The following is an 18,868-nucleotide window of genomic DNA, read 5'->3' on the forward strand; positions in this document are numbered from 1 at the left end:
CAGAATGGACCTGCAACCTACTTTTGGACCGTGACCCACCAGTTGGGAACCACTGCCTTGAGGCCTCATTTACACCGCAAGCGATGCGTTCGTGTAGCCCTCACAAAGCGGTCCACAAGCTTCGTGGCAGCACACGTGTATTCACACCAAAGTAGAACAGATGCATCGCACAGCGGCCGCTGCTGTCCCGTCAAAATACAAACCACACCCGAACAGTCGGTGGCAGTAGTGCACCATGTTTGCAAATCTCCAATAAACCCCAAAGAAGAAGAAGTGAGTTTGGACCCAAAGCCCAGGGTGCACAGGTTCACACGCCAGTGATTATTCCAACGCTTGGAGAATTAATATTTAGCACTACAAATGGGTAATTACATGAAACATGTGCCTGTCAGGTCTCGCTTGGTCAAGGGGGAGATGTCTACGGTGGCCGAGAGAGGTCACAACACACGCAAACTTGTGTTTTTCATTGAACTCCGCAAACATTCGCTCACGACTCACGCAAAAAATCTGTGTCAGTTCTACTTTCTAGCTTGCTCGAGAAAGCAGCGCGACTCGAGCAGCATGTAGAACAGATGCGGTGTGAATGCTCTAACCTGTTAACATGCTTGTTCGCGAGTGCTACACAAACGCATTGCTTGCAGTGTAAATAAGGCCTAAGCCATCTAAAGAAACAGGAAGCGCTGGTAGTCTTCCGTTCCATAACAATTATTCTCCTTGATACAAACATGCCAACCATCAAGGTCTTTTGTACAATATCACAACAAACAAACAAGGCAATTACTTGGTCAAGTTCAATCTGAATATCATAAATTTGATGATGCCAAGAGAAGAAAACCTGCCAGAAAGGCATAATTTCAGGGCAAAACCAAAAGCTATGACCTTGAGTGCCTTTTGCAAAGTTACGTCTTTCACAGATATCACATACATTAAGATAAATTCTGTTAATTTTTTTTTGGAGGCATGACTTCAAACTGAATCAGCTGCTGTCTGGCTTTAATTGAACTTAAATGGATCCTCTGCATCGCCTCCCTCCACACCTCCTCCGTCAACTCTACATCAAGATCTGGGTCCCCGGCAGATTTGGAGCCATTATTCTTTGACCCCTAAAAGCCATGTGGATGTAAATATGGAGCTGAGCTAACATGTAGCCTACCTGTAGGGGGCAGTTCATACTCCACCTCCAGCAGAACTCTCTCTCCGACGTTCTTCAGTAAACTGATGATCTCTTCATGCCGCAGTTTGGTCAGATTGATGCCGTTCACCGACTTGATGTAGTCACCGACATTTAGCTGGTCACTCCTGCACAGAAGAAAGTTTTAAGTGTGTTTATTCTTTCTCTTCTTCCTTGCTGCTGGTGTTGCACCCACCTGGCCGCCAGTCCTCCAGGCCGTAAGTTCGATACCCGTGGTTTCCCGTCCTTGTCGGTTCCTCCTGAGATGGTGAGGCCCAGTGTGCTGCCTTCTTTCTTCACCAGCTCCACCATGGTCACCCCCCGCAGAGCTTCTAACCAAAAACACACATACACATAAAGACAAATACACACACGCACACAAAACAGGGACACAGAAGGACGTACACACACACAAATAGATGTGTACACAGACATACACACACACTCAAACACACAAATACAGCAGAGAAGTGAAAAGTGGTTAGTGGCTGCCCTCCGTCCATTCTGATTCCCGGATTAAAGAGGAGCTGAGTTATGAGAAAGATGAATCAAAAGATGTTTGCTGCTGTGTGTCCTTGAGTGAGACACTGATCCCCTGTCTGCCAAATACAAGAGAGTCAGCTGAAATGACTAAAATGTAAATGTAAGGATCAGATAAGATAAGCATCACTTAATGAGAATTAACAAAGCGTCAATGTTTCGGGCGGTCATTCAACTTGAAAAGTTCCTGGCAGGGATGGAAGGGCCTTGAAAGGTTAAAGCACATTATGAGTAACAGCTAATGGTCACATGACTCTTCAGAGTAAATTATGGAAAACTGAAACTAAAGCTGATTGTTTTTAATGACTGAAACAAGACTTTGTGAATAGGGATTTGTTTTCACTGTTAGTTTCTTAGAATTTACTAATCTCTGTCAAAAACCTAATGTAAATTTAATGTTGTTCTCTGTTGTTATAGGCATTTATTTTAGCCTTTATGACATTGACACCCCCATTAAAAACCTAACTGTATGACTGTCCATTCAAAACATAGAAAAACATTTAACCTGTTTTACAAAGTTTACAACCCTATCACCCGAAAAAATCGTAGCACTGTACATTACTCCAAACCGCAGATAAATTAAATTTGTACGTTATGTAGCAGATACGTTTGAACTTAATGTTTCTAACAACACTGTGGTTTACATGTGGTTATGTTTAGGCACAAAAACCACTTGGTTATGGTGAGGGTAAGATCATGTTTGGGCTAAAAATATACACAGCTGGCAGCACAGAATTTGCTGGAAAAGTGGCAACAGGTCCCTAAAATACACTCATGTTCAACAACACAGGAAGTGCTGGAAAGGTGGACATTGGTTACTAAAGTACACCCACGTTTGGCAGCACTGAAGCTGCTGGAAAAGCAGCAGCTGGTCAATAAAAACCACCCATGTTCTAGCACTAAGGCAGCTGGAAATACGGCAACAGACCACAAAAACACCCACGTTCAATATCACAAATGCTGCTAGAAAAACAATGATGGGTTGCTAAAAAAAATGGCAAGATTCAACCGTGCAGGAGGTACTGGACAGGTGGCGATTGGTCACTAAAATACACCTACATTGGGCAACACCAACTGGTCACTTAAAAACACCCATGTTCTTGCAGTGAAGCAGCTAGAAAAACGGCAACAGGCCACAAAACACCTATGTTTGATGGCATAAAAGCTGCTAGAAAAACAATGATGGGTTGCTAAAAAAAAGCCAAGATTCAATGGTACAGGAGCTGCTGGACAGGTGGCGATTGGTCACTAAAATACACCTACGTTGGGCGGCACCAACTGGTCACTTAAAAACATCCACGTTCTTGCACTGAAGCAGCTAGAAAAACGGCAACAGGTCACAAAACACCTACGTTCGATGGCACAAATCTGCTTGAAAAGCAACAATTGGTCTCTAAAAAACCTCAGCATTAACGGCGGAGGAGCTGCTGGAAAGGTGATGATAGGTCACTAAAAACACCCGTGTTCGGTGACAAAAAAAAAAGCCTCTGGAAAAGCAGCAATGGGTTGCTAGAAACACCCGTGTCTGGCGGCACAAAAGCTGCTGCAAACGTGCACACATGTTCCTGGTATTGATATTAGACATTATTTGGATCATGATGTACTAAATCCCCTGACTGAAACCTTTAAAACAGCCTGTAACTTGTGTAAAACTACAACCCTCCACCAAATGTACTGAGGGGATTCTCTGTGGTTACAAGAATCAAGGAACAGTGGACCACTCTGTCTTATTTCAACAGGAGGACAATGAACTATTGTACAGTACTAGATTCCCTAAACACTTAATTAAACTACTATACAAAGGCATCACAATATCCAGAAAAAACACACATAACCTCTTTTCTAACAATTATTAACTGAAGCAGCCCAGTTATTCTCGGGCTGAGTCAAGGCTTGATGAGGTAAACAACTTAATGGGTTGACTTGGGAACGACGCCGCAGAGTTCAGTTCACCTTCACCCTTCTGCTGCTTTGAAGTTAAGACTTCATAGTAAAAGTTTGTCCGTGACTGTGTGCACGGTTATCTGACAGATTTACCAAACATTTGCAGGTCGGCCATCAACCAGCCTTTGAAGAAGGCGATGAACACCCAACAGCTAGCAATAATAAAGAATGGAGAGACATCAGGACTGCTTACGACAGATCAGTAACAGAAACACAGAGACTCACTAGTCCTCACTAGGACATAATCATCCCCCCAAAATAACCCTTTCACAGATGACAGAGGTTTAAGATTACAGTAATTTGCCAGACTTTGCGCAGCTCCTTCTGGAGACACAAATGTCACATATTGGGTACTTCCCAAGACCGGTAGACTTCAGGCTGTGTTTGGGGCCATAACCAGGACAAGGCTACAGCCACAGGTCTTCTTTCTTTTGCCAAGGTTCTTTTTTCACTGCCAGAATATATAAACTTTAATACATACAGGCACACACAGTGTTGCCAAAATAGAGATTTTCTTGCCAGACTTGGTGAATTTTTAGACCGTCTTAGCGATTTAGTAACTTGCTGCTGCTCAGTGTAAACTCAGTCGGCAGGTAGCAACACAGCCTCTCTCTCACTCCAGTGAGCTAATCGGCTTTCAGTAGCCACAGTCTGTGAGCTGCGGCCCGCTCTCCTCGGCCATGTAAGGCCAAAATAAACTGCCACCAGACAGCGCACGTCAGAAACAGCCACCTTCATTATTTTCTGTGAACGACCCCCATATATGCAGCAGCTGAATTTAAAAGTAGGAAAGATAGTTAAGAATTCATTGTAGACAGCATTTCACAAAGTTTATTAAGTTCCCCTTAACACAACAATTCACAAATTAAGCAGTTTTTAGAGGAGTCCAGTTCTTCCTCTGCAGGTGAAAAGTAGTGTGTTGTAGTTACTGTAACCTTTGGATTGTGAGTGAGTCTCTGGTGAAAGTGTTAAAGGGGATTACTTAAAATACAACTAAAAAAAAATAAATGCTTTAATCAGTTCTCAGTCTTAAACATAGCTTATCCAGGTAAAATGATATTCTATTTCAGTACAGTATTAATACAACTAAGACTACAACAGAAAATTGCAGGTGAACATTTAATGTCCAGGAATTCACAATAAAGACACTACTGACCATCCCTTTATTAGTTAGGCCACAAGGTAGTGATAATTGTAGTTTATTTTCAATCATTCAATTGCTGATCAATTATCTGAACTCCTAAAATAAGTTGCTTGTAAAAAGTGTTTCCTCAAGTCAGTTGACAGCATGATATGCATGCACGTGTGTGCACATGATCAGGACAGTACCAACTCTGCCTGATTCTGAGCCAGGAAAAATCCTCGTCATCATTTCATAATTTTTCATCAAATTTGTGTGAAATTTTTATCATAATTAGCAAATGATTTCTTGAGCTATAGCCAAAAACGTGTTGTTTGTCACGGTGGCTTTGACCTTTGACCACCAAATTCTAATCAATTCATTCTTGAGTCCAAGTGGATGTTTGTGCCGAATTTGAAGACGTTCCCTGAAGGTGTCCTTGAGATTTTGCATTATTGAGAATGAGATGGATGCAGTGTCACAGTGACCTTGACCTCTGACCTTTGACAACCAAATTGTAGTCACTTTATCCTTGAGTCCAAGGTGACCACCAAATTCTAATCAGTTCATTCTTGAATTTAAGTGGGTGTTTGCGCCAAATTTGAAGAAATTCCCTCAAGGCATTCTTGAGATAACCATCACAGTGATCTTTGATCTATGACCACCAAATTCTTGAATCAAAGTGGACATTTATGCCAAATTTGAAGAAATTCCCTCAAGGTGTCCTAAGATATCTTATTCACGAGAATGAGACAGATGCAAGGTCACAGTGACCTTGACCTCTGACCTTTGACCATCAAACTCTAATCAGTTCATTCTTGACTCAAAGTGGATATTGGTGCCAAATTTGAAGAAATTTCCTCAAGGTGTCCTTGCGATATCACACTAATGAGAATGAGATGGATGCAAGGTCACAGTGACCTTGACCTCCAACCTTTGCCCACCAAATTCTAGTTAGTTTATCGTCGAGTCCAAGAAGGGGACATCTGTGCCATATTTGAAGAAATTCCCTCAAGGTGTTCTTGAGATATCTCATCTATGACACTGGGATGGACGGACAACCTGAAAACGTAATGCCTCTGGCTACGGCTATCAGGGGCACGGAGGCGTGATAAAAGCATTGAGCTGTGTTGATAAACAGCTCTCTCACTATTTGTTTGTACTTGTATCAGTATTATTTACACACACACACACACACACACACACACACACACAGGCTCAGATGAGTGAGTGAATGCTGCAGACAAATAGCTGTCTCTCATTCGGTCTCTACATATTTTCCATTCACACTTTTACACACACACACACACACACACACACACACAGGTGAGATGAAGCTTTGGTGTGATAGATGGTTAGATTAGGTAAATCCCTCAGGCGACACTGAGGATCAGTGAGGTGCTTCACGCCACAGTTATCTCTGTTGGGTATTACAACACACACACATTCACACACAAACACACACACACATGCACATGCGCGCACACACACACACACACACACACACACACACACACACACACATTATCTGCGGCGGGGCACTCATTCATTCATTAGTCCTCACATTGCTCATATTTGCATAAAAGCACCAGTGCTTTAACAAATGTAGTTTGATGCCGCTCGATGCTTCTGAACTGAAACCATCACAAAATGAGTTTTTCCTCCGCAGACACACAAAACTGACCGTGTTAGGATTCATAAAGTTTTATCTACCATTTCATTTTGATGCTCGGGGAACACAGAATACACGGGAGCAGATTTGTGCACCAACAGGAAGAAACTCATAAAATGGTCTCTATAATCTAAACAGAGAGACGAGGGGAGTTCCTTTGAATCTAATGATGATCAGGCATGTCTCACACACACACACACACACACACACACACACACACACACACACACACTCTCTTATGAAGCTTTACTCCGATAATACCAACAAGGAAACAGACAGTGAGCCACACTGCAGCACTGCAATGGGATGTGAATGAGACAAACACTTGTAACTGTGAATCAAGGTGACCCTGGAGCCGAGTGTGGAGCTGAGTTATGTAACTGTGCATGGATGAATAAAGATTGATAAAGAGGAGAAAAGTATAAAATAAAAACAAAAAAAGGAGAATCCGATAGAGACAGACAGAGGACGGGACACTTAATAGAGGGACATGCTCAAGGTGATAGAAATGGGTGAATTGATGTGTGAAATAAAGTCAGGTGGAAGACAAAGTGACAAAGAACAAAGCAAAGGAAACTAAAGTATAATTTGAAACGGAGCGTAATGTCATCGTGGGACTCTCTGCCTGAATCTGACAATTTAAAGGCAACTCTCTCATAGATTGTTCTTTTATCTAACTTCTAGATTTCTGCTTGTGTGTTTGACTGGTTGGCATTGAACACAGCACCATGAAACAGTTTTTGGATAATGCTGCTCTTTAATGTGACAGATTTAATGTGACACTTCCTGCTTAAAGGAACAGTTCAGCCACAAAATGATCATTTGTTTTTCAGTTATTCACCCAGTGTTACAGCTCTTGCAGTATAATCCAAGTCTCATTTATTCAAACACATGCAGTGAATTCTGCTCAATGGAATCACAAGCAGAGTTGAAATGCATGTGGTTACCGAGGCATGCTACTTGTACGCAGAGGTGCTTTTAAGTCCAGTGTGTAGGATTTAGGGGGACATATGGGCAGGAATGGAATATAAAATAATAAGTATGTTTTCTTTCATGTATAATCACCTGAAAATAAGGACTGTTGTGTTTTCATTACCTTAGAATGAGTCATTTATATCAACATATGGAGTGGGTCCTCATCTACAGAGATCGCCATGTTGCACCATCATGTTTCTACGGTAGCCCAGAACAGACAAACCAAACACTGGCTCTACATAGGGCCATTTGTGTATTTGTCCACAGGAGTAAGCATCCTGTTCACGATGAGCAGCACTGGAAAAAAATTTTTTTTATGTGAAACTGCTTTATTCAAGTTTTTTTACTGGTTGTTTATTTTGTAGGGGAAGAAACCTCTGCAGATAAAGTAGCTCTCATGTTGCGTTCACACCAAACACAATGCAAATTTTCATGTTGTGTTACTTGTGCGAGTTTGAACACTTGAATATTTGTGTTGACTTGCTTCATATGCACAAATAACTTGTGTCATACATGCATGGAATCACTGAATCGATGAATGAACTTCTGCCGGTATGTCCTCAGTGTCATATGTCCCCATTGCGCGAATCGGCCACTGTCGCAAATAAACGTATGACGCAAGATAACGCTATTTGCTTCATTCGTGCCACTTAATTCACATATTTCGTGTCATTTGTGTCGCATCTATCATGTTCACTGCACTGTCCGGCGGGAATTCGTGTCTAATCGCGTCTTTACATTGACTTTACATTTAATTCACTCGTGCTAATTGTCTTGTTCACACCTGGTGTGATTCGTTACAGTCACACCAATGTAAACAATAGAGATTTATAAGAAGTGAGGATAAGAGTCTGAAATACACTATTACTTACAGTATTAAGGATAACATATATATCTTAACTTTGCTGAGTGTGTAAGTGTGTAAAAATATACAAACGTGCATTGTGCTGCATGACACTGCACCAACTAGTGTTACATTAAAAAATATACACATATATATCATGCCATAATGTTCAATATATACATCAATAGAATAACAACAAGAATAAAAATAAGAAATATGTACAGTTATGTGCATTGTATTTGAAAGATATAAACATTTAGGAGGTGATGGTGAGAATGAATGAATGAATATTGCACAGTTGAATAACTGCAGAGTCTTGCGGCAGTTGAATTAATGCACTTATTATGGCAATTATACCCTAATGCACAGTAGAAACATAATAGATAATTTAAAAATTGATGTACAGATGGTCAGTTTGTGGGTAAAGTATTCATTTAATGTGATGTTTGGGTTTGACGTAATGCAGGAGTTGGCTCATTTAAACACATAAACCAGTGTCATATATATTGGGAGGGAAAAGATGGATGTACTTAATGAGAGTGTGTCAAATCTGATCACCTGATGTGACTGATAATAGTGGTTAGAGTTGTACTGGTGCAGCATCTGGTTACCATTCTAGACAAGATGGTTTCAGGAAGGAGAACAAATGGAAATTCCTTATTAAAACATGGGAGGATGGGAATGAAGCAATATTACATCAATTGGCCAAAGGGGGGCGCTATAGCAACCGACTGAAATTGCAAACTTTGAATGGGCATATCTCATGCCCTGTATGTCGTAGAGACATGAAACTTTGCACAGAGATGCCTCTCCTCACGAGGAACATATTATACTATATCTATATAACTTCCAGTTATATAGATTTTCCGCCATTTTGAATTTTTTTGAAAAACACTTCAAATGGATCTCTTCCTAGGAAGTTTGAGCGATCTGCATGAAACTGGGTGAACATAATCTAGGGACCAATATCTAAAGTTCCCTCTTGGCAAAAGTTGGAAAACTTACTAAAACTGAGCTTCTATAAGGCAATGAATATTGCGGAGGGCGTGGCTCATCACATAAAGGTGTATAACATCTCAAGGGTTTCACCCATCACCACGCAACTTTGTAGGCATATGACCACACATAATCTGAGGGGACCCCTCCATTATTGACCACATCAAACAAAATGGGGGCGCTAGAGAGCTCATTTCTTATCTAGGCCTAACCGCCATATGGATTTTTACTAAACTTGGTAGATATGTAGAACAGGACGCCTCAAGGTGACTGGAGAAATTTAACTCTAATTGGCAACTGGGTGGCGCTATAACAACAGAAAAATGCTTAAAAATGGCTAAAATGCGACCGATCGCTGTGGCTCCCCCTGTGGACCAATGTTGCCCAGTGTTTTTTCTATTTTTTGGCATGACTAAGTCATGGTATGGTATGCTGTACATTATCATGGAAACTGTCAGTCAGTCATTCTGTCTGTCCCATGTTTTTCAAAAACTCTGTCTGAATACATTGCTCTTCTTAATGGGTTCAGTTGACTATTTAATCTGCAATTTCCTATGACCTGTATCCCAAACACACACCATGTGAAACTGTACGCGGGCAACTGTGCACTCAATGGGTACGGACTAGTAGATATATATTACAGCAACAAATATGAGAATAAAGAGGTTTTGTGGGACAGTTTTCACTCAGAGACACTTCCAGAGCAAACACATTCAATCACAGACTACCTGGGACATTGTTGTTATCACACAGTCATCAGGTCACCCTGCCATTAAAACATGAAGCACATCAGAATCTGATAGTGAACTACAGTGAAAATGATCCAGTTTGGACAGCGGGAAGCTGAATTTGTAAATGCCTTGAGTTAATTAAGCAAATTGCTGTCGACGCCAAATTCTGCTTTGGGCATTTATCTGAGACAAATTATGATAAGAGATAGTTATGATGCATCAGTGTGGTGACGGAGTGTGAGTACAGAGTATACAGTTTAAGCATTATAGACAGATGACAGATAAATGGATAGATGGGTGTACCTGGTATACTGTGTCTTCTGGAGGCCATGGTCTGTTCTGGTCCAGAGATATCCTTTGTTTTTCCATATGGGCCATCATCTAGAGAGAACAGAGACACACAATAAAGCTTTAGAGGAACCAAAAAACTTTTCTTTTCTGGTTTAGCTCATTAACATAAGTGAAACTTATAGTGGCAGAGGTAAGTCTGTCTCATGTTATATACCATCACCTTCGCGCCCCCAAAACCTACATCATTACAAATATCAGACTTTGCTCTCAGACCAAAACATGGAAACACGCGTGCAGAAAAGATTCAGGCTGCTGCTACATGCATGTCTGCCAACAGTCACTCAGCCCTGAATGCATCTCTTCTCCCTCTCCACCCATGAATCACGTCTCGTATCATCCTCCTCTACACACTGCTCATCTCGTAAATACAAGAAACGTTTCTCTGCAGTACACCCACACATTGGTGGTGATGAACATAATAGATAGCTGTCAGTTTATTTGACAGTGATCTGGGCTCCTTGGCTGTGCTCTCTGAGCGGCTGTATACAATGAAGACGAACAGTTGAAGCATTGTCCTGACAAAGTTGCAGAAAAACCAAAGCACCATTCTCAAAAGTTAGAAAAAAATCCCTCTCCAACACACTTTCTTTTCTTATTTGTAATTAATGTAGACTGAATTAGGTCAACCATAGGGATATGCTGTTTTCAAGGGGATTTAGTGTCTCAAGATCCATCCATTTACCCAGTTGTCCATTAACCCAGGTTGTGGAGGCAGCAGGCTGAGCAAGGTATTCCAGATGTCTCGCTCCCCAGCAACGTTTTCCAGCTTTTCCTGGGGATCCTGACACGTTCCCAGGCCAGATGAGATATAAAATGTTCTGGGTCTGCCCTGGGGCTTCCTACCAGTTGGACATGCACAGAAAAACCTCTAACGAGAGGCACCCTGGAGGTATTCTGATCAGATGCCCGAACCACCTCAACTGGTCCCTTTTGATGCAAAGGGGCAGTAGCTCTACTCTGAATTCCTGAAGTCTGAGCTCCTCACCCTATCTCTAAGGCTGAGCCCAGCCATTCCACAGAGGAAACTCATTTTGGCTGCTTGTATCCGCAATCTCATTCTTTCAATTACTACCCAAAGCTCATGACCATAGGAGAGGGTCAGAACGTAGACGGACTGATGTGTTGGACTCTTCTTTATTTCTGAGGGTAAAATGGAGTTTCTAAAAATACTAGATGGAAATGAGTCATTCATTTAACTCCTGTAACCGCTTATCCCTGTTGGGGGTCACAGGGGGGCTGGAACCTACCCCAGCTGACACTGGGCGAGAGGCGGGGTTCACCCTGGACAGGTCGCCGACTATCGCATGGCCTACAGTCCTATAGTCAAGTTGCAGTTTACATCCATGTCTGTCCAGACTCATGTAGTACATATGGTGAAAACTTTGACTGAATTTATTAAATGTATTTTCAGGCATCATGTTGATGCTTAACACACATCTCCATTCTGGCAGCACAGACGATCTTTACAATCAGCACAGTTTTAAGGTGGACACCCAAGATTAGTGTCACCAGTTTAGTATCTGACCAAATGTCTCCCCTTCTGTTCCTGAGATATGACGCTGAATAAAGCCCAGGAAAGTGTTTCTGTAAACCGTTATCATGTCAAGTAGAAATATAACCTTTTGGATGTAAATTGTCAGCCCTTCATTATTTTATCCTGTTAGACATCTGTGTGAAATTTGGTCATAATTAGCGTAAAAATTCTTGAGTTATGGCCAAAAATGTGTCTTGTAAAGTCACAGTGACCTTTGAAAACCAAAATTGAATCAGTTCATCCCCGAGTCCAAGTAGATGTTTGTGCCAGATTTGAAGAAATTCCCTTGAGGCATTCCTGAGATAACCGCGTTCATGGGAATGCAATGGATGCAAGGTCACAGTGACCTTTGATCTGTGACCACAATAATGAGTTCAACCTTGACTCAAAGTGGATATTTGTGCCAAATTTGAAGAAATCCCCTTAAGGTGTCCTTAAGATATGGCGCAAATGAGAATGAGATGGATGCAAGGTCACAGTGACCTTGACCTCTAACTTTTGACCAGCAAATTCTAGTCAGCTTATCCTCGAGTTCATGAGGACAGACGAACCAATGGACGGACAACCCGAAATTAAGTATAATAAAGGCAATACAGACATAACAATGTCTTCATAGGGAGGAGGTTGGGTTGGATGAATGAATCAAACACATGACCCATGAGAATGCTTTTCCTGTCCTGTGTTAACGAAACGTTCTCAGCTTTTGTCAGCCATGTTTGTAAGTTACTTTACACACATAATTTACATAACAAACATACTTATCTGAGCCTGAACCATTTTGTTTTGGGACCTGAACCTCAACAAACTGTGGCGCTTCACAACGTTAAATAGTAGTTACTGGATGTAATTCCAGTTCTGTGAGAACATGAGCCTGACACTGACACTTGCCAACAGTCATATGTTTTTTGTGGAGTCATCTGCAAACAATTTATTCTGGTATTTAGGTATTGGGACGAGTATTCCACAAGCCTTCAACAGATGAAAAGAAAGGAATGTGCTCTCGTGTATTTATGGTGTAGTTCTGTATTCCAGACTCAAATTTGACAAACATGTCAAAAAGATGTCAAAAACAATAAAAAACAATTTAAGTTGCTTCAAACTAATTAGACATCATATACCAATCAAAGCCGCACAGCTTTATATGCATGCCATGATTTTTTCTCATATGTCATATTGTGTTACAGTGTGGAGTCAGGCCTCTCCGACTACAATTAAGTTAATTGCATCTCTGTATAATCAAACCTTAAAAATAATGGCCAAGAAACCTATAAGGTGGCATCACTGTCACATTTTGAAGCAGTACAATTTGCTTAGTTTTGATAATTTCCTAAAATTTTCCTCTGTTAAACTGGTTTTTAAGTGTTTGCAGAACTCGGCACCAGAGGTTCTGTGCAGTCTTTTTAGCAGACAAAATAGTGATAGGATCACCAGGGGTACAGCAAGTGGTAACTGTAAAATCTTGCGCCGTAAGACCTCCTTTGGGCAATCAGCCTTCTCTATAAAGGGCTCCCAGATGTGGAACTCACTACCGACCGAAATAAAACTAACCCGAGACATCAGGATTTTTAATAAAAATGTTAAAGTCTGGCTGAAACAAAATCAGAGCTGCATGCACTTTTAATGGGTCATGACTTGGTATGATTTCAGATGTACTGTACATTTTATTGTATTGGTATGTAATTTTGATGTCTTTTTTCTTATCTTTTTTCTTTTACTAAAAGCCTAACTAGGGACGGGAGTTGGAAACTAGCATTAGCTATAATCTCTGTATGCAGAACATCAGTCACATTGACTTGTTTGTAACGAGTGGAAGTGTTACTATGTTAACCTGCATTGTCCCTATCAAATAAACTAAATTAATTAATTAATGTATTTACTTTCTTCCACTAATAACCACACGAGTGGCTGTAGGGACTGCCAATCTGTTGTTCAGTTGGTGCAAAATTTTGCCCAAGAGCAAAATTTCTTCATTTCTTCAAAACATCTGGAAATTCCCAGAGGATGAATCCAGTTTACTTCGGTGAGTTTAATACAGTGCTACAGAATTTCCAGTTGCATGAACACATCTGATTAAAACTGACCCAAGTCTGACAATGTAGATACAAGCCTGAAATTACACATCTGATACTTCTTCGCATTTTGTTTTTAAAGAGATCCACGATCCAAGTTTCCTGACAAGCTGCACAATCCTCTCTGAACGCTGTGTCAGAGTGGAAGTGCAAAATTTGCAAGAACTGTACAAAATGCCATGTGAATACATGACAAACCTCCCTCATATAAATCTACTCAGCTCTATCACAAGAGCAAGAACAGGTACCTGTAGTTACAGTCACTGCAACAACCCTTTCAACAGTTTGGCGCATTGGTAAATTCACTGTCAGACCATTTGTGAAGTGTTGATGGGGTTAGTCTCCTCCCTGCTTGGCCATCATTGTTAGATGTCACAGGAGGGAACAGATGTCCTGTTTTATGGTCTCTGGCAGAGACTTTGTGGCAGAGACGTGTGAGGATTTTAATATTTGATACATTATGAATTCAATTCTCTACAAATCTCCATAGGTCTCTGAAAACTGCCGAGTTAACGCACAGGCTGGAGGCCTGCAAGAAGTCATTACTTTTAGACTCCAGTTTGGAAATTACAGACCAATCAATCAATCAATCAATCAATCAATCAATCAATCAACCAATCAAGGTCATTTTAGAGAAGCACAGAGGAAGATGAAAAGTGAAAAAACAGAGGCAGGACAAATAGCAATGTAGTTAATATACTGCATTAATTACCATGTATTTTACACGTCTTCATAAACTCAATATGGTCCAGAATTCAGCCACCATATCATCACCAGAACTCCCTCCACAGATCATATCACTCCTGTTCTTCAGCAGCTTCACTGGCTTCCTGTTGAATACGGTATCGATTTCAAGACTCTGCTTCTCCCCTTTAAGGTCCTCCATCACCAAGCCCCTCTGTATCCTTCTGAACTCCTTCATATCTACACACCCTCCTGTGCTCTTAGATCCTTCTCTGCAATCCAACTCACATCACCATCTGCCCGCTTGACCACTACGGGTTCAGGAGCCTTCAGCCATTCTGCCCTCCTCCATCTTTGGATCTCTCTCCCACAAGACATTTGCAATATTGATTCCTTTCCACCTTCAAATCCCGTCTGAAAACACACCTTCTCAAGCTGGCATATATTCAGTTTGATGTAATGGTAACACAAAAACTTGCTTGTTTGGTCAGTGACTTCTAGCATCAGACACGGACGAAAAAGCCCTCCTTTCACGATACACAGCCGGTGGCCAGTACTGTTTAACAACCACAACTTTCACCCAGGAGGCTGCTGTTTGCTTCCTGTGTGATTGTAAAGCCAAACCCTGTTTTTTTTTCCTAAACCCAACCATGTGTGTTTGTTGCTGAAAGAAATGAATGTCAATTCGCAGTGTTGTACCTATGTAGTGCATTTAATTTGAAAGAGACTGTATGCAAACTGAACATTTCCTGTGAAAATGGAAGTCTATTTTCAGAACACACAGTGTATATAACAGGCTGAAACTGACATAGCTCCAAAGCACCCAGGGTACCTTGCGCGTCATATCTCCACGTGGAAGGTGCATGACTGAACGTTGATATGTGACGAAGTTGAAAGAGAATGTCTTGGACACACATATTGAGATTCACACTGATGATGGCTTGATGATGAGCCTATCCCAGCTGACACTGGGTGACAGGCAGGGTTCACCCTGGTCTCGTCACCAGACTATCACAGGGCTGACACAAAGAGACAGAAAACCATTCACGTTCACACTCATATCTGCGGCCTATTTAGAGTCACCAACTATTTCAATATTTCAATTTAGTGAACAGATGCTAAAACAAAGTGCTATTACTTTTTTTTGCCAGTAGGAGGCGACGTTGACATATGTATCCACTTCTACAGGTCTAAATCAGTGGTTCCCAAGTGGTCCAGCAACGGCGTCCAGATTTCTCCTTAGTCATCAGTTCAAGGTCCAAACAACTGAATATATAGCATCATACGTGGGTTTGTCATCAATCTAGTTTGCTGTTAAGTTGCTCTCCCATCGCGGTCCATTCAGAATGGACCTGCCACCCACTTTTGGACCATGACCCACCAGTTGGGAACCACAGGTCTAAACCTTTCCTTGTTAGTGCAGGCTAACATGTAGAAGTGGCCTGGAAAAGATTTTGGGTGAAGAATCACTTTAATATTTGAACATTCCTCTCACAAAGTGTTTTAGAGTTCATCATTTCAGTTATTAAGGAGCCATAAGCGTTTATTTTTGAGCACTTTTAGATTTCAAATCACACATTCTGAGGTCTCATCTATGATATATGTAGGATATTAAGTATTTTGCTAACCCAGACTCTATAACTCAGTTTGACAGCAGCTGTGACAGTGGAGCTGAGGCTGTTGTTGTTGTGGCTCAGAGGGGAGAGCGGATGTGTCCTACTTTACAACCTCTGCTTCATCAGAGGGGCAGGAGAAGTTTAACAATTCATAAGCCAATTCTCAACGACTTTCATACCCTCCTCCAGAAGTGTCATTAAGTTGCATTATAATCAGGAACAATTACACCGCAGCTTAATCATAAACGTCTCCGCTAAACTCGCAGAATAAATATGTATTTTTGATGCTTTTCAGCACCTGAAGCAGCATTTTAAAGCAGCTTACTATCATCAACACAGTGAAGCAGTTGGAGAGGATTTTTAAAATGCAGAGCGTCCTGAAAACCCCTTTATATCCTTAGTTGTGCTTTTAATTCTTCTTTAAATTACTTTCACACTCTGTTCTGCGAGTCAGCCTTCAAGTCTCAATTTCACTGTAACAAAGAAACTGTAATAGTTTGGTTTCATAGCTATTGACTCAAGCTGCTATATGAGACACATTTCATGATACTGTCACCAAGCTTAACTAGAAGTTTTATTTTTTCTGTGCTTATTAAACTTAAATCCTAAGTCACTTGGTATTTCTCACTGTGACTGGATGGGCTTCCACCAACATGCCGAGCACGTGCATAGCTGAACATGAGAGTGTGTGTGTTTGCTGGTCTATACATGTGCTGAATGTGTAAGTGTATGTGTGGATACATTTTTCACTGATGATGCTTTGGTGTATTTTGTCATGGTATTTGGAGCCTCTCTGTCAATGCTTCTTTCAAAGCCTCTTAATAAATAAACTGTTATGTGATTATATCCAGCCAATCATCTTTCCCACATTTCATTAACTTATCTGCTCTTTTAAAGGTCCAGTGTGTCAGATTTAGGGGGATTTAGTGGCATCTAGTGGTGAGGATTGCAAACTGCAACCAGCTGAAACTTCTGGTTAGACTTCTTTCAGTTTTTATTGTTCAGGAGCATCTTTACCTGAAACTGAACTATTGGCAGAGGTCTCTTTCTCTCAGTGGACAGTTCTAAACGACTACTCAGAACATATTTTTTTAATATAGAATACAACCACTAGTTATCTACTTTAATATTTTAATATATATATTTTTTTCTTAATAGATTGATTAATGATTGATTCTAATTTCTTCTTAAACGAGTGCTGTATAAATGTACTGTTTTATCTCTTTGCTTGCTCTCTGCCGCGGACTTGTAAAGCACTTTGTGCTGCATTCTGTGCACGAAAGGTGTTAGAGAAAAATGGTGAACACATTAGCAGGTGTTGGGCTAGTGATCCGTCTGTAACGTGCCAAACACAGTAGGAAGAAACATTGATTTGTAAAGTGAAAACATTTTTTTTTATGTGAAACAGCTTTATTCAGTGTTTTTCATTTGCTTTGAATGAATGAATAGAATTTATTTATATAATTACTTCAGGTCCTGACGTTCAGGAGGTTTTTACTGGTGGCCGGATAATTCAAGAAATCAGCTTCATGTAAAAAATAAATAAATTACGCTCTTGACGTGGAGGGGCTGACTAACAACGGTAGCTGACGCAAAAATGGAAAAACACGAATGGCCCTATCTGAACCAGTGTTTGGTTCGTCTGTTCTAGGCCACTGTCAAAACATTGAGATGCAATATGGTGATCTATGTAGATGAGGACCTGCTCCCTCTGTTGATAAAAAAAAACAAAAACAACCCAACAGCTCATTGTAGATAACAAAAACAAACCTTACTTTCAAGTGATTATATTTCTGCCAGTGTATTCCCCTGTAGAACCTCAGATTTTAAGTAGGTCAGTTCATGAGTTAACTGTGTCAACTTCGGCCTGTCACATGAATTGTCTGTTTCCAAAACACACTTCTCTTTTCACAGGAAATGTACAGTTTACATAGTCTCTTTCTAAATAAAAGCACAACGACAGTACGACTCGTGAACTGACGTTTTTATTTCCTTCAACAGCACACGCATGTGGTTGGGTTTATGGAAAAAGAACAGGGTTTGGCTTTATAATCACACCATAAGGGAACATCCGCCTTCCGAGTGAAATTCAGTGGTTGTTGGACCAATCCAGCAGAGCTCCCGCCCATCCTAGTCGGACTTTTGCTGCCTTAACTTTTGTTGTTGTCCCGCTATGTTTCCCCCTGACGCTGGCTGCGTGATGATTATAGATGAACACGTTGAGGTGAACTGCATTACCAAGACGATACTTAGTACCCCGACTACAGACTACAAACTGTAAGCATTAGATCTTTGAATAATTTTTTCCTTATGTTTGATTTTTCTGAATGTCAAAAAAGGCGGTTAAATTCTGGCACCCCCTCTAGGTGGCGCCTGAAGCCTATGTCACCATTAAGAAGATCTGCCTCCGCTTGTTCGTACTTCTATCCTTTCTAAGCAGACACTTTCCGAATCAATCACCAGACAGAATTCGAATATAAAAACATTTCAAGACCAACACAGGTTTGACATAGGACACATCTCTCGCAAAACATAAAAACCTTCAATATAGTTCCTGTAATCTTTATCAGCCTGATGAAGTTCTTCCTCACATGGAGACAATGTCGTCACACAAAACAGTC

The 18,868-nt window shown here is 40.9% G+C and overlaps 1 protein-coding gene across 12 annotated transcripts in view; it reads right to left on the bottom strand.

Moving 5' to 3' along the window:
* The window catches only part of grip2b (glutamate receptor interacting protein 2b), a 444,861-nt gene that overhangs the window by 67,820 nt on the left and 358,173 nt on the right, over window positions 1–18,868 (bottom strand). For 7 of the 12 annotated variants that reach the window (XM_033627121.2, XM_033627120.2, XM_033627118.2 and 4 more), the window contains exons 2-4: window positions 10,297–10,374; window positions 1,368–1,503; window positions 1,154–1,299 (exon numbers count right to left, since the gene is read on the bottom strand). In XM_033627121.2, coding sequence (XP_033483012.2) covers window positions 1,154–1,299; window positions 1,368–1,503; window positions 10,297–10,374 — 360 coding nt within the window. The remainder of the gene's footprint in view (window positions 1–1,153; window positions 1,300–1,367; window positions 1,504–10,296; window positions 10,375–18,868) is intronic. The other 5 variants (XM_078171386.1, XM_033627119.2, XM_078171405.1 and 2 more) reach the window with 1 other exon arrangement.

Source organism: Epinephelus lanceolatus, chromosome 1 (genome assembly GCF_041903045.1).
Source record: "Epinephelus lanceolatus isolate andai-2023 chromosome 1, ASM4190304v1, whole genome shotgun sequence".
Taxonomy (NCBI): Eukaryota; Metazoa; Chordata; class Actinopteri; order Perciformes; family Serranidae; genus Epinephelus; species Epinephelus lanceolatus.